Here is a 14,849-nt window from a genome sequence, read left to right on the forward strand (position 1 = left end):
TCCATTAACGCCGCATCAAGTAGAACCGAGGCGAGGCGAAACTCTGGTGCTTTTCTGTAAACTGTCACAAGGTGGCGCTTCCGTAGCGCGGCCGCCATTTTGGGGTGAAAATTCCAACTGGACAACACTGGGACAACATCACAGATAGCCTACACAAAATGACAACGAAGGAGAAGTCAAAGTTGAATAAAAGAACGCAATTTTCGCAAGTCCACTGGAAAAACTATCAATGTACGCATTTTAACAAAGCAGCTGATAATTCCATAGCGACAGCAAGAAGCGGACTATTACCCCAAAATGGCGAAGGCTGCTTCTGGGGCTGGTGTTGCATTGGAACCTTTAGCCTAAAAAAAGCCTTTCGCCTCTAGGGTTCTACGCTCTTGGTCGCATTGACATCTGGATAAAAAACAGATGATAAAAACGCCTGGGTGTCGATTACAAAAATAACAATTCCCTTGCTTCAGAAGCGTCGAAAAGTCGTGGAAAATGTTATTCATCTCAGTGATTGGGTTAGGTTAGTTTGATTCGTTCACTCAAAAGATTCATTCAGATACGCTTAATGATTCGTTCTTTTATGTCATTGCATATTAACGCCAGTAAGTGGCGACAAATGAGTGCATTAAACCTTTGATGCATAATGAGCATGTGACAAAAATTTTGTTACAAAAACTGCAAGACTTTATTAAAATGTACGTGTCCACGAATAGAGGGTATGCATGTGACGTCGCCTTCGACGAAAGTGACTGCGGTTACTCCCACTGAGTGGCAAAAGACTGAGTGTACAGTGTGAAATCAGCAAAAACAGCAACGCGTCTATGGGGAAAAAGCTGTTGTGCGATAGACTGGACTAACAGATTAACAAGAACTCGGAGCTATCGTTTTACAGACTGGCAACACCAAAAGGAGAAGTAATTGGATCTTGCCAACGTAGACAGGTGGGTTGATAAGTTGCTTTATCAAGTGCAACTAAATTAGACTTTTGCTGGTAATTGTCAGTCTCACCTCATCCCATCCTATCACACGAAGAGAAACAGGACGGCCCAACGACGTAGCCTAAGTTGTAATTACTGTTAATATATTTGTGAAATAACACATAACTTTAGTTATTCAATCATGGCCGTAGCCAGTTAACGTTATGGTCACCGAGGTGCGGACCTCGTAAAATGTATCATTTCAGAAATAAAATGTGAAGTCCGAATGACTAACTACTGTATATTGTAGTGTAAATGATGGATATTTAGGCCGCTGTGAGGCAATTTATTTTTCCTTAAAGGTGCAGTGTGTAAATTTTAGCGAAGTCTAGTGGTGAGGTTGCGAATTGCAACCAACGGCTCAGTCCACTGCTCACCCTTTCTTTTAAAACGCATAGAAAAGCTACGGTAGCCACCACCGGAAAAATATGTCATCGTCAGAGACAACATAGTAAAAAAGTTTGGTCGTTACGGGCTTCTGTAGAAACATTGCGACACAAAATGGCGACTTCCACGTATGGTGACCCCTTGTGTTTGTAGATAAAACGACTCATTCTAAGGTAATAAAAACATAACGGTTCATTATAAAAAGGTCTTTATACACCCCTGAAAATATAGTTTTGTATATTATTTAGCATTTCTGTCAAGAGATCCTTTTAAAAATTACACACTGCAACTTTAACCGCTGTGGCGGGGAGTTGTGAGAGCGCGCGGATGCAGCATTCGCAGTGTTGCCCGATTACTATTAAATCTTTATAAAAATCCTATTTAGACCTTGTGTTTAGGGTTTTAGCAACTAATGCGAGTGCGACAAATGTATAAAATGACGAGTTGGTGCAGGTTGGTGGTCTCTGAATATATTTCTGAAAGACAAAGCTTGAACTTGGGCAGCCTATATTTTGTTTTGTACAAATTGTTGTTGTTTTTTGTTTAAATATCTGATTGGGTGAACTGACAGCACATCTTTATGTACTTTAATGTTGACTGGCTTTACACTTGAGATCAAAATTAGAGAAAATGTATAAACACTATCAATTTGGCTGGGTAGTTAATAACACGTTTCTGTGGTGTGACAATCTCAAAACACATATTTAATATCACTTACACAGACTTTAAAAGGAAAAATATAGAAATATTGCTAAAACATGCCATACATGCCATTTTTGCCAACAGAATAGGCATTGCCAAGTAATTGAATTAAGAGCAGCCTTTTTTTTCAGGTAATATCTTGTTTGTTTGTTTATTATACTTTGTATCTTGCATAAATATTACAATATTACAAATGTTTGAATGTTTTAATTGAAACAAAATGGAAAAAAAGCTAACTAATTAACTTTTTTGCCCTACAGATTTATTGCCAGAATTTCAACTCAGAGGTGGATGACAGTGGGAGGTGGAGGGACTCACGCGAGTCACTGCACAACCAACATTAGGCTACCTATGACAACGAAATGAACTAATTATACAATATATACATTTAATAGTCTGGCAAATAAAACATTTAAAAAAACACAGCAAACATTTACTTCAGCTTGAGGTCATGAATAGATTGCTGGATGCTGTCCTTCAGGATTTTTTGGTAGACAGCAGAATTCATGGTTCCATTTATCACCACAAGTCTTCTGGTCCAGGTCCTGAAGCAGCAAAACAGCCCCAGACCATCACACTACCACCACACAAAATATTTTGCTGTTGGTGTGATGTTCTTTTTCTTAAATGCTGTGTTACTTAAAACTGCTAAGTTACCGTTTTAATAGTTACTAATGTGTTTGCATGTACTTTTATGTTATGTTTTTAAATGAGAAAGCAAATTATTTCCTAAATTACCCATGTCTCCCTGCGTAAGAAGCAATATAACATTATTTTGTATCAAACTAACACACTACTGAATAATGTAATTGGTTTATATGTTTATTATGGTCTGTTCAAATAACTTGAATAAGAAAGATACTGCTGCTGACTGTCAAAAGGAAGTGCTACATTCACATAAGCTTTATGTTTTTAAAAACATTATAACTTAAGTCTATTAAAAATTTATATTTATAAAACCTCACTGCGGGGGACAGTTGGGACATTTTATACATACATATGAAGAAAGGTAAAAACACAAATTCTTGGTATTTTTATGTACAAAAACTAGACTGACTTTCCCACTGTACATGTACTCTATGCCTCTGTGCTTTTATATTAACACACTGAAGACCTGTCAACTCCGAGCAACAACACAAAATAAATGAATATATCTTCATATGATGTGTCATCAGGCCACTTCTTCATTTCATCCTCCCACTGGGTTTTACATGGCGGGTTTAGTAAATATTTACCATAACTGTTTTAATCGTGTTTTGTGTGTGCTCCCACAACATTGATTTCTACTGGCCGGCTATTGAAACGGAAGTCTCGCACAGATAAAGGGAAATACATCACATCACTTCCGCAATCCAACATAACGTGGATAAAACATCTTCCTAATTTGGGGACCACTTCATAAAGTGTTTTAAATTGTTTAAGGAAAAAAATACTTTAATACAAACATTGTTTGAATTGCCTTTTGATTTATAATGTTATTCTAAAGTAGGGTAGTATTACAATATTAACTAAGTGTTACAAAAATCACTTCATATTTTTGTTTACTTATTCACAAATTGTAAGAAAAGAAATAATGCATTAACCAAGTAACCCGAAGAGAAAACTGGTACAAAGTATTTTATTTTCAAGCAAATAACAAAAACGACAATCATTTACAGCTGATGAAACAATTTCTGCATGGTTACTGGAAGTTTAAACGAAAGCTCTTCTCTTGTTCCTTGCTGCGGTTTTCACACAACTTTGAGACCTCTTCCACTCGCCTCTGGAGTAAAGCTGCAAACAGAAAGTACATGTCAGACATACATGTTAATTTAACATGGCATACTTAAGATCCTATGAATTGTTTAAATATTTCATATTTAAAGTCTCACTTCTAATATTTTGAATAATCTTTAGTTTATGTTAATAATGTTTAATTTATGTACGATGATGCTGGCATATAGACATCACTTCAGTTCTTGTCCAAAGATACCAACCAGAGTTTTGTTCCACCCACTGAAGGGAATCCATGTGTGCATTGAGAATTTTGCAGATCTGCTGAAGCTGAAACACAAAATAAATCAGTATTAGCCACAACACATTATACATATTAAAGCACTAATCTGGACCATATTTAACACACCGGATCAGTGGTGTCAGCAGGCCCACTGGATGTGTTGAGATGTTCGATAATCTCTTTCAGATCTTGGGACATCCTCTTCAGCTGGGCATCCACATTTTCTGCCAGCTTGTACCTGGATGATGCAAAGTAGAGACTCAATGCAGTCCTGGAAGGACGGTGCAAAGACATAATCCCTATATTAAGCTTTGACTGTGTTTCTGCTCTTACGTTCGCTCGCGTTCCTCATCTGCGTTCTGCATGTAAATGGTCCCGCTTTGCTCTTTGACGGACTCCTCTAATGGACCGAGAAGATCTTCCAGCTCTTTCTGCTGCGAGAGGATGAAGTCCAGTTCTTGATCTAGCCTATGGTTTTAACACCAAGAGAGTAACAAAACTTTAAGGGTGTTTTCAGACCTGACCCTTTGTTTCCGTACCTGGTGCATTTTCTTCCTTTATTTGCTTTGTTTGGCATTTGTAAACATGGCAATCGTGCTCGGATCTGCACTAAAACAACCGCCCTGAGACCGCCTGAATTAGGAGGTCTCTGCAAATTGCAAATGAACTCTTTACAAGTCTAAAAGCAATCAGTCCCAACGAACAGGCTCTCTTATTGCTTTATTAGCCATGAACATACCTAGTAGCTCTTTGGTGAGAAGTTTTGGTAAGCACATCAACATCATTCAAAACCAAAGCGCACCTGTTCCTTATAAAATGTCTTCTAATTGCTCTTCTCCGCAATAGGTACATGATAAGAATGTTGTCTTGCCTAAGTTTTGATTCCTGCTCACAATAATGGAGTAAAATAACCACAGTTACCAAAAAGGCCACACAGGCCAAAGGCCATGCAGGGCAGAGCAATCTGTGCTTTTGGTCTTTTTCTCTTACTGTCAGAATATCTCCTGTCAATTTGTGGAAAGTTTTAATGTGTTTTGGTGAAGATATTGAATAAACAGTGTTTTGAAGGCATGAAAGTAAAATTTTCCTCATCTTATGTTTTTTTTTCTGAGTTGGGTTTGTAAATCACCAAATCCAACCGTATATTACTTTAATCACTGTGTTGTTACCTAAAACATAAAACCATTTTGAAACATATCAGCACTTCCTAACAGCTTTAAAAAAGGCTGGCAGGGAATGAGTTCATTTGTAGTGAAGATGTGTGTGTGTGTGTGTGTGTGTGTGTGTGTGTGTGTGTGATTGTGAAAAAACATTCATCTAACTTAAATGTTTTTTGAATGACAGAGCCAAAGCCAAAAAGTATTACTTTGTGCCCCACTCTCCCATAATGTTAAAAAAGTTTACAAAGAGCACCTTCTTTGGTCCAGTTTCACTTTCTCCATATCTTTATGTAAAGATGTGATCTAACAAGACAAAAATAAACAGGATTATGGCATTATACCAAAAATATGATAAGTGACAAGAAATTTAACTTCTTTGATAGTCCACTTTAGATTTTCTATCCAACTAAAAATAACTTTGCAACTACATGTCAATGAAACCTCAAGAGTTTGTAAGTAGACTGTCCTAGAGCAGTGTTTCTCAACCCTGGTCCTCAAGGACCCCCCTCCAGAATGCCCCAGATGTCTCCTTAACTAACACACCTGATTTAAATTATTAGCTTGATAGAGAGACATTCTGGAAGGAGGCTGATGAGTTGGTTCAGGTGTTTTAAATAAGGAGATATCTAAAACTTTCTGGAAGGGGGTCCTTGAGGACCAGGGTTGAGAAACACTGTCCTAGAGGGTTAGTGCAATAAGTTGACATGCACCTGCAAAGATACTAATAGTCAATAGAATATATGTTGGTGAACCATCACAATAGTGTTAGCAGATATTAAACATCAACTACCAATCGTAAGAGAGTCGTTGCAAAATAACTTATAATTAGTAAAATGTCTAAAGTGGACTATCAAAATAAAGTGTTACACTTCCATGCTAATCTAAACTGTATATGTATGGGGCACAAGGGAATAAAGTGCGTCTCTACCTTCTCTCCATTCTCCACCAGCATTCGGTCCCAGGCATTGACCTGAGTGGCTTGCTGAAGAAAGTGTCTTTCTTGGTCTTCTAATTCAGAGCTCCACTTGTTGATCAAAGCCTCCAGCTGGGCATATGACATCACTGGAGCAGCGCTGACCAAAGAGCACAACAACATTTTACATGTGCATTGAAAAAATACAGAACCAAGACATTTCAGATGTGAAAAGTGCTGTACCTGGTTGTGACAGCAGAAGTAGATGTGACAGCGGCTATAGAGGTTGGTGCAGTAGATACGACCGTCTTCAGTCCGAGAGAAAAGCCTGTGGAAGCTCCTGTCATTGCAGAAGCTAAAAACACACGTACACGCACTCAAATATAAGGATTGTTTTCCAAAATACGGCTATACGTGAAACGTTCAGTAGTAACCTGTGGTTGTAGTAGGTGCTGTTCCTAGAGGTTTCAGTGTTAGGCTTGTGGGAGCCATGGATGATGATGTCATAGCAGGGGCCACTGAGGCTGTTGAAGAGCCCACTGTAAAGGAAAAGAAAAAAAAACCCATCTTAATCTTCACTTTGGACATCAAAAACACTAATTTGTATTAAAATAAATGAAGCCTGTTTTAAGACTATCCAGATTTTTTTGATTGTGATAATATTCTCATGAAAATTCGTGTTTCTCAGAGGTCACAGTATGCAATATAACATCTTTAAAGAATGATTATGTGACTCTTACGAACGTCAAGTGACATGTCAATGTGAAAATTTTGTGATAACTGCAATTTCACTTAAACTCTCATATCTCTATGGGTGTTTTTAATTGCCAATTTAATTTTGTGCAATTTTAAGGGTAACAGAAACACCACTACTTCTCTGCGCTGAAGAAGGCTGTTAGATTTCCTCTCAAGTATCTGATGATATTGATTTTCGAAGACAGCTAGCGTGGTAGATGAACTCACGAGTGAATCCTGCGAGTTGTGTTGAGGTTATAGGTGCAGCAAACAGAGAAGATAATGGTGCTGAGGTGTTCGGGGCAGAGCTGGCAGGTGCTGGGGTAGCTACAAAAACAAAAAACAGAACTTATACACACACATATTTCTCTTGTCAGTTTATGTAACATCCATCAGTTTATTTATAGCGGTTACGTGCCTGAAGCTTTGATTCCAAAGTTAATTGCAGTTGTTGGGACGGCGGAGGCAGAAGTGGGAGCTCCCAGAGTTAAACCTTTGATTCAGAAAAAACATATATATTTTAATTACTTGCTATGGCTATGTGGTGACAGGTGGTATAAGGGTATGGGACATGGTATGTAATATCTGCAATAGCACAGAATACATTTTTTCCCAGACTAATTCTTTGTGTGAAAAAGACCATGTGGCTACTGGTCCAACGTGTGAGCAAAATACATTTTATTAAATTTTTAATTAGTCTTCACTCACTTTAGTAAAATTGTAGCCAAATATTTAAACGAAATATAACATGTTAATGTTTAAACTCCTAAGACCTGGTGTCTCAAATTTTTTGTTGTTTGCACCATAATACTTAAAGGTGACATAGAATGATTGAACGGAGTAGTTATCCTTGTTCTGTGATGTGACATGTAGACAAAACATTTTTTTGTTTGGGTCTGTAATGCCTTAGAAGCTTCCTAAAAACCTCTCTCAGATAGCTCTATTAGGGTGGGGGATTTTAAACAACTGGTTTTGCACCTATTTGGCTCCCCCTACTGGCTAAACTTGCAATCTCATTACCGATTGGCTGACTTTGCTGCCACTCCAAAAATGTAGCCAATTATTTTAAAGTGGAGGGGCAGTTAGATGCCTATGATGTCATAAGCATCAGTTTTTCAGATTAGGCTGTTTTCTGGCTGACATTTCTAAAAGAGGAATTTCTATGAGACTGAGATGTTTAGCATGTTTAGCACTTTTTGTATGTTTGTGAATGTGAATGTGAACTACCATTATTCAACAAAGACAAGGTAAAAATGGTTTTTCATTCTCTGTCCCCTTTAATTCTGTGTAACTGGAACCTGTTGTACACAAAGGTAGACACTTACACTGCTTTTATGCTCAAAAAAAATTTTGAATATTATATTTATTGGTTCTCCTTCCTAACCCCAAATAACTGGAAGAAATCTAAAATGCAAGCCAAACCAAAGCTCGGGTCTTTGTGAAAGAATGGGTAACACTTTACAATATTGAATTTGTAAACATTAACAGTTAATGCATTAGCTAACATGAATCTATTAGCTATTGAATGAGCAATCATTCAATTTATTCATTTTAAAGCGACAACATCTAAGATTATTTATAAGAAAATTTCTAAAAAAAAAAAAAAACACTTGCACAGTGATATATTTCATGCAATTGTGTGTTTATATATCCCAAAAGTTCCCAAGGATTTGTAAATTCTATTTTAAATAATGGCTCATTCCTTTTCATTGACACACATTGACAGTGAAGTAACCTCTCACTCGGCGCTTGTTGCTATTTGATCACGTTATCAAAAACCTCATTGTTCTGTACAGTTTATTCGTTTTCTCACTTGTTCGGCCAAACACCGAAAATTAGTTTTTTGCTATTTTCGGCCGAATTTTGATTTCAAAGGGACTTCAATAAATGCACAGAAAAGGCCTTGTTTGTTGTTAGCTCATGTAAGCCAATGCATTTACTAATAATAACAAATACAACCTTATTGTAAAGTGTTATCACAGAATAAATGAATGAATCAAAGCTCACTATGACAGCCCACTAAATTATTATTATTTTTTTAAATCCAAACAATTTCAAGGAAAATATGAAGATGCTTGCAATACTCTGTATTACCTGTGGATTGTGCCCCCAGAGAGAGGGCAGGGGTGGGCTGTACAGGGGTGGGCTGAACAGGTGCACCTAAAGTTGCCTGAACTTTAGGTGCTCCAAAGCTGAATCCTCCCGTAGGCTGCTGGGCTGTAGGCTGCTGGGCTGTAGACGTCTGAGCGGATAGACCTCCGAAAGAGAAGCCCGTCCCAGCAGTTGAAGCCCCAAGAGTCAAACCTGTAGGAGCAGGCTGTGATGCTGCCGGCTGTGATGATGCGGGTGTGCCAAGTTTTGGAAGAGAGGCACTTGGATCCAAAGAGACAATGAAAAAAGGTAATCACCCCAAACACCAGTGTTAGGTTAGGTCATGAATATTTAAATAAAGTGAGCAATCTCACCCAAATGAGAAGCCTCCAGTGGATGGGGCGCTTTGGGCTTGGGCCCCGAAGCTGAATCCACCCTGAGTGCTGCCATTATTCTGTGTGGACTGTGTGAGAAGTCCTGCGATCTGTGATGGGGGGTTTCCAAAGGTTTGAGTCTGAGGCTGACTGCTCCCAAAAGAAAAGCCCCCTGCTGCAGGGGTGCTGCTGCTCTGCAGACCGAAGCCTGTTGGGGCTGATGCTGTAGTTTTAGGAGTCCCAAAGCTGAACCCTCCAGTCCCCGGTTGGCCAAAGTTAAACGCCATAGTGCTGCCACAAGACAAAAACTAAATGTTCACATTTTAATGACCCATTTTGACAAAACATGCCTATTAAAATTCAGCTAGTTAGATAATAAGGGACAGTGTCCGTTTCTATAAACCCTATCAAGATGTCTACCTAGATGGTATTTTGAACATTCAGCTGTCTAATTAATATACTCGATATATCAAAAATGCTGTTTATTACCTCAAACTCACGAGGCTCTGAGACGCTATTACAAGCTAAATTACTCAACTCTTAAATATTCACTGTTACTACAATCGCAAAAACTAATCAAATGACAGTTATAACCGTATAGTTATATTTAAACCTCTGAGTATCCAGCTAGCTGGCAGTTTACTGAATGCTCATCATATCACATGCGTACATTCCTACTACCAAACAAAATAATAAACGCAATATTAAATACATACTATAAATTAAACATTTAATAATATATAAAGAATTTACACATTTAATCGGTAATGAAATAACAAAACAAAAAAACTTACAGACTGAAGCCAGCTTCTGCGCGCGTACTCTGCGTCACATGCGCTGGTGAGGACCCCTGCTGCAGCAGTCTGTAACACTGCCTGATCAAAATAACATCACATTACTGCAGTACAGAGGTCTTTGGTATTAACTACGTTATATAGTAAATAACTGATGTTTCGAGTCTGTTTACATGACGATGTTGTATGTCATGTCACATAAAAAAATCCTAGCCGGTTGGGGTTAGGATATAATATACTTTGTTATGATGGTTATATCACAAATGATAATTCATGAATACAGTTGCCCGGGCCTACTCTAGGAGCAAGTTTGTTGGGAGTTCTACTGCGCTTCAGGGAACACCCTGTAGCGATCTGCAGTGATATACGCGGAATGTTTCATCAAGTCCGCCTCCTTGATGAAGACAAACCATACCTCAGATTCTTGTGGCGCAATGGAAAAACAATGGAACCTGCCACAGTCTATCAATGGGAGGTTCTTCCGTTTGGGACCACTTGTAGCCCCTGCTGTGCTACATTTGCCCTTCAGTCACACGTAAAGAATTACCTTGAGCCTACAGATGAGGTGAGAAAAACAGTGGAGCGTGGATTCTATGTAGACAACTGTTTACAAAGTGTGCCAACTGAAGAACAGGCTGAGAAACTAGTTCACCGATTGCAGGATCATCTATCAAAGGGTGGATTTGAGCTGAGGCAGTGGGCAAGCAATGTCCCTACAGTTATTCAACACCTTCCAGCTGAGCTAAGATCAGATAGCAGTGAGATCTGGCTTAGTCAAGGGACAGACAATCCTCAAGAAAGGACCCTTGGCCTACTATGGCAATGCAAATTGGATACGTTAGCATATAAGCCCCACCAAGGTGAAGATGGTGAAATCACAATGCGGACAATCTACCGTACTCTGGCAAAACAGTATGATCCCCTTGGGTTTCTTATCCCCTATACCACAAGGGCTAAGATCATTGTCCAAATGTTGTGGGATAAAAAACGAAGTTGGGATGACCCTTGCCTTCCTGCTCATTTACTGGATGCATGGCGTCAGTGGGAAAGTGAACTGCCTGCACTAGCCAAGATATCACAGCCCAGATGCTATAGTTCATGCCTTCAGTCCACTGTAAAATGTCGCAACCTACACATATTCTGTGATGCTTCTGAAAAGGCATATGGCTCAGTGGCGTATCTGACAACAGAAGATGATCAGAGCAATATTCAGGTATCCTTCCTAGCTGCAAGATCCCGAGTTGCACCCAAGAAGCAGCTCTCCATAGCACGATTGGAGCTCTGTGCAGCATTGACAGGAGCACAGCTAGGTTCGGTGTTGCAAAAAGAGCTGACCTTGGAAATTCACAACTGTGTGTTCTGGACTGATTCAACCACAGTTCTTGCCTGGCTCCAATCTGACTCTTGCCGGTACAAAGTATTTGTGGGAGTCCGAATTACTGAAATTCAAGAGCTGTCTGACCCCAAAACATGGCGTTATGTTAACTCATCATCTAATCCTGCTGATGACATAACAAGAGGTCTAACATTGGATCAGTTGGCTGGAAATACTTCTTGGAACAAAGGTCCAGACTTTTTGCTGTATCCTAGTTCTTACTGGCCAAAGACACCAGAATGCCTAAACACTGAAGACATTCAAGAGCTTAAGAAATCTGCATTTTGTGGGGTAGTGAATGAGACTAAAGGAACTGTAATACCAGATGCCCTCCAATTTCAAAGTTATCAAGAACTTCTGGAAGCCACAGTGCAGTCCCTGAATGGGGCGGCCGCCAATAAAGGACCGCCTGATGCAGATGACTTTAGTGAGGCAGAATTAACTGTTTTGAGACACTGTCAGATGCAAGACTTCCCTGAAGAGTATGCTTTGCTTAAGGAAGGGAAGAATGTGCCTAATCGCAGCAGATTAATGAAACTCACTCCCGAATATGACAACAACTCTGCATTGATTAGAGTAGGAGGAAGGCTTCGTAGATGTGACAGTCTAAACGATGAATTTTTGCATCCTATAGTCCTGTCTCCAAGTCACCCAGTCTCAAAGCTCCTCATTAAGCACTATGACAACAAATTGCACCATCCAGGGGCTGGCCGTGTATATGCAGAATTACGACGAAAGTTCTGGATCCTACGCGGAAGAGAGGCGATTAAGAAGTACCAACATGAATGTTTTGAGTGTAACAAGTGGCGAGGGAAAGCAGCAGTTCCTAGAATGGCAGACCTCCCTCCATCAAGTCTCAGATTGTTTCGACCCCCTTTCTATTCCACAGGAGTGGATTGTTTCGGGCCCTTAGTCATCAAAATAGGGCGCCGTACGGAGAAAAGATGGGGCATTATATATAAATGTTTGACGACCCGAGCAGTACACCTTGACTTACTCGATCACATGGACACTGACTCATTTTTGATGTCTCTTAGGCGTTTTATCGCCCGTAGAGGGAAGCCTTATGAGCTTCTCTCAGACCAGGGAACAAATTTTAAAGGAGGACATACCGAGCTGGAAGAGACTTTTCACCAAATTCAGCCTACTATCAAAGACCAGCTAGCCAAAGAACAGATCAGGTTCCGCTTCAATCCACCCAGCGCACCACACTTTGGCGGCTCATGGGAAAGAGAAGTAAGGTCAGTGAAAACATCACTAAGGACAACACTTGGAGCTCAAGTTGTCACAGAAGAAGTCCTAAGAACCATCTTGCTTGAGGTTGAAAGTATTTTAAACTCAAGACCTTTGGGTTATGTCTCCAGTGATGTAGGTGACCCAGATCCTGTGACCCCAAATTCTTTACTCATGGGGCGGCCAGATTCTTCACTGCCACAGGTAGTTTACCCTGATTCTGATCTTCTCAGTCGAAAAAGATGGAGACACAGTCAGATACTAAGTGACCACTTCTGGAAGCATTTTATTCATGATTTCCTGCCTACTTTACAAGCACGTCAGAAATGGAACCAAGACAAAGAAAATATTACAGTTGGAACTGTCGTTCTCATTGCTGATGAACAAATGCCAAGAGCCCTCTGGAGAGTAGGCACTGTTACATCTGTCATTCCTGGTTCTGATGGTAGAGTCAGAAGTGCTTCAATTAAAGTGAAAGACCATACTTACACCCGACCTATTGCACGATTAATAAGACTACCCGCCTTACCTCCAGACACTGATGACTCACAATAAACTTAATACTGGCAAATTTGTTACCACAAATTTGGGGGCGGCTGTAAAAAAGACTCTGTTCAGATATCCTTCTTTAATGATAAGGCTGTACTGAGGTCAGTCTGGCATTGACACGGGGTGTGGTTTAAACTGAGACTGCGCGAGAGCAGCAGGAGAAGTGGCTTTATATTGCAATGGCAGACCGCAAAGTTTGCCGTCTCCGTAACTTTTATAGAAACGGAGCGTATTAATCTTGCAGAAATCTATGCAACACGTTTAATCGTCCCATAAAGAGCCAGAGTCTGTGATGATCTACCGAATGACAGCGGATGGGTGTGATTGACCAGTCATTTGTTTGATGTTTCTCCGTGATGGTTATAAGTGTGCGTCATTGACGATCGTAAGTTGAAATGTGTTTATATTTATTGTCATATGTTTCAAATGAGTGATAATCACTGTATATCACAATAACTAAATGTTAAGTTGGTTGTCATATAATATATAAGCATATTTGTAGATTATCAAAGTAAATGCCATCATTACGTTTCTACCTGTGATGATGTAGCGATTATTTATGCTAAACGGTTAGCACTGAATGCACATTTCTAACATTTGCGAAGATTATCATGGTAATTGTATTTATTTGTTTTATTGTAGAACCACACACACACACACAAACACATACATAACTTCACATAGGTGCACGTGTACATCAACTGGACACGTGTGTCATCCTTCATCGCCACGTGAGAAGACATCAACGAACCAACGACAACGGATCACTACCTCTTATATCAGATAAGACATTCGGACATTTGGGACTGTTAATAACTTTACTTAAGAATTTAATTCTGTGTTGATACATCGTCACAACTGCAATTATCTGTATTATTTACCTTCACTACTTCAACTGCTGTATTTAACAATTTATTTATGTAGGCCTACGTTCTTTATTTGTATATTTATTTGAGTAATTGCATTGTTATGAGTGTTTAATTATTGTTACAATTTCTATTTGATTATTTAATAGAAATTCAGTTCATTGCACAAAGTCTCTTGCTCTTCATTTATTCCTTGGGTCCTGGACGTTAATTGTGATTAAAAGATCCTCTGAGGTGATTGGCATCGTAATAGTAACTAGTGCATTTCAGTTCCTTGCAAACAAGCTAACCTAAATAGAAAACGAAATTAATGTTTAATATAATTGTAAAGGTAATGAAATTACCTCCCTGGGACGTAACAGTTACGTTCCCAGTAAGTTATGAAATTACCAAAATAGTACGAATTTATTACGTAACTGGGACGTACTTGGTTATCTTGCGACGTAAGGAGTTCGTACTGGCGACGTGGTGAATTGGTACTGTAATGGTAATGAAATTACCTCCCTAGGACGTAACAGTTACGTTGCCAGTAAGTTATGAAATTACCAAAATAGTACAAATTTATTACGTAACTGGGACGTACTTGGTTATCTTGCGACGTAAGGAGTCCGTACTGGCGACGTGGTGATTTGGTACTGTAATGGTAATGGAATTACCTCCATAGGACGTAACAGTTACGTTGCCAGCTGGTAAGTCATGAAAT

General features: G+C 39.3%; 2 protein-coding genes across 2 annotated transcripts; one reads left to right on the forward strand and one right to left on the reverse strand.

Annotated features, from left to right (window-relative positions):
• Window positions 1–3,662: 3,662 nt before the first annotated feature.
• nup62l (nucleoporin 62 like) lies at window positions 3,663–10,268 on the reverse strand. The gene is made up of 13 exons (XM_055178716.2): window positions 10,124–10,268; window positions 9,330–9,620; window positions 8,959–9,236; window positions 7,283–7,357; window positions 7,093–7,191; window positions 6,564–6,668; window positions 6,373–6,484; window positions 6,145–6,289; window positions 5,470–5,519; window positions 4,390–4,524; window positions 4,183–4,294; window positions 4,037–4,103; window positions 3,663–3,833 (listed from the first exon to the last, which is right to left on the reverse strand). The coding sequence occupies exons 2-13, from the start codon at window positions 9,614–9,616 to the stop codon at window positions 3,742–3,744; spliced, it is 1,557 nt and encodes a 518-aa protein (XP_055034691.2). The 5' UTR covers window positions 9,617–9,620; window positions 10,124–10,268; the 3' UTR covers window positions 3,663–3,741.
• Window positions 10,269–10,413: 145 nt separating this feature from the next.
• Window positions 10,414–14,418, forward strand: LOC141350010 (uncharacterized). Its single transcript, XM_073854023.1, has 2 exons — window positions 10,414–13,665; window positions 13,923–14,418. The coding sequence occupies exon 1, from the start codon at window positions 10,497–10,499 to the stop codon at window positions 13,284–13,286; it is 2,790 nt and encodes a 929-aa protein (XP_073710124.1). The 5' UTR covers window positions 10,414–10,496; the 3' UTR covers window positions 13,287–13,665; window positions 13,923–14,418.
• Window positions 14,419–14,849: the final 431 nt, after the last annotated feature.

This window comes from Misgurnus anguillicaudatus, chromosome 16, assembly GCF_027580225.2.
Source record: "Misgurnus anguillicaudatus chromosome 16, ASM2758022v2, whole genome shotgun sequence".
Taxonomy (NCBI): Eukaryota; Metazoa; Chordata; class Actinopteri; order Cypriniformes; family Cobitidae; genus Misgurnus; species Misgurnus anguillicaudatus.

Bases quoted from the DNA above. Each gene is read 5' to 3' on its own strand.
- LOC141350010 (XM_073854023.1), top strand. From the start codon at position 10,497: ATGTTTCATCAAGTCCGCCTCCTTGATGAAGACAAACCATACCTCAGA.
- nup62l (XM_055178716.2), bottom strand. From the start codon at position 9,616: ATGGCGTTTAACTTTGGCCAACCGGGGACTGGAGGGTTCAGCTTTGGG. The intron at 6,669-7,092 runs GTGAGTTCATCT...TTTCCTTTACAG, and splicing joins ACAACTCGCAGGATTCACTC to TGGGCTCTTCAACAGCCTCA. The intron at 4,295-4,389 runs GTAAGAGCAGAA...TGCATCATCCAG, and splicing joins GATGAGGAACGCGAGCGAAC to GTACAAGCTGGCAGAAAATG.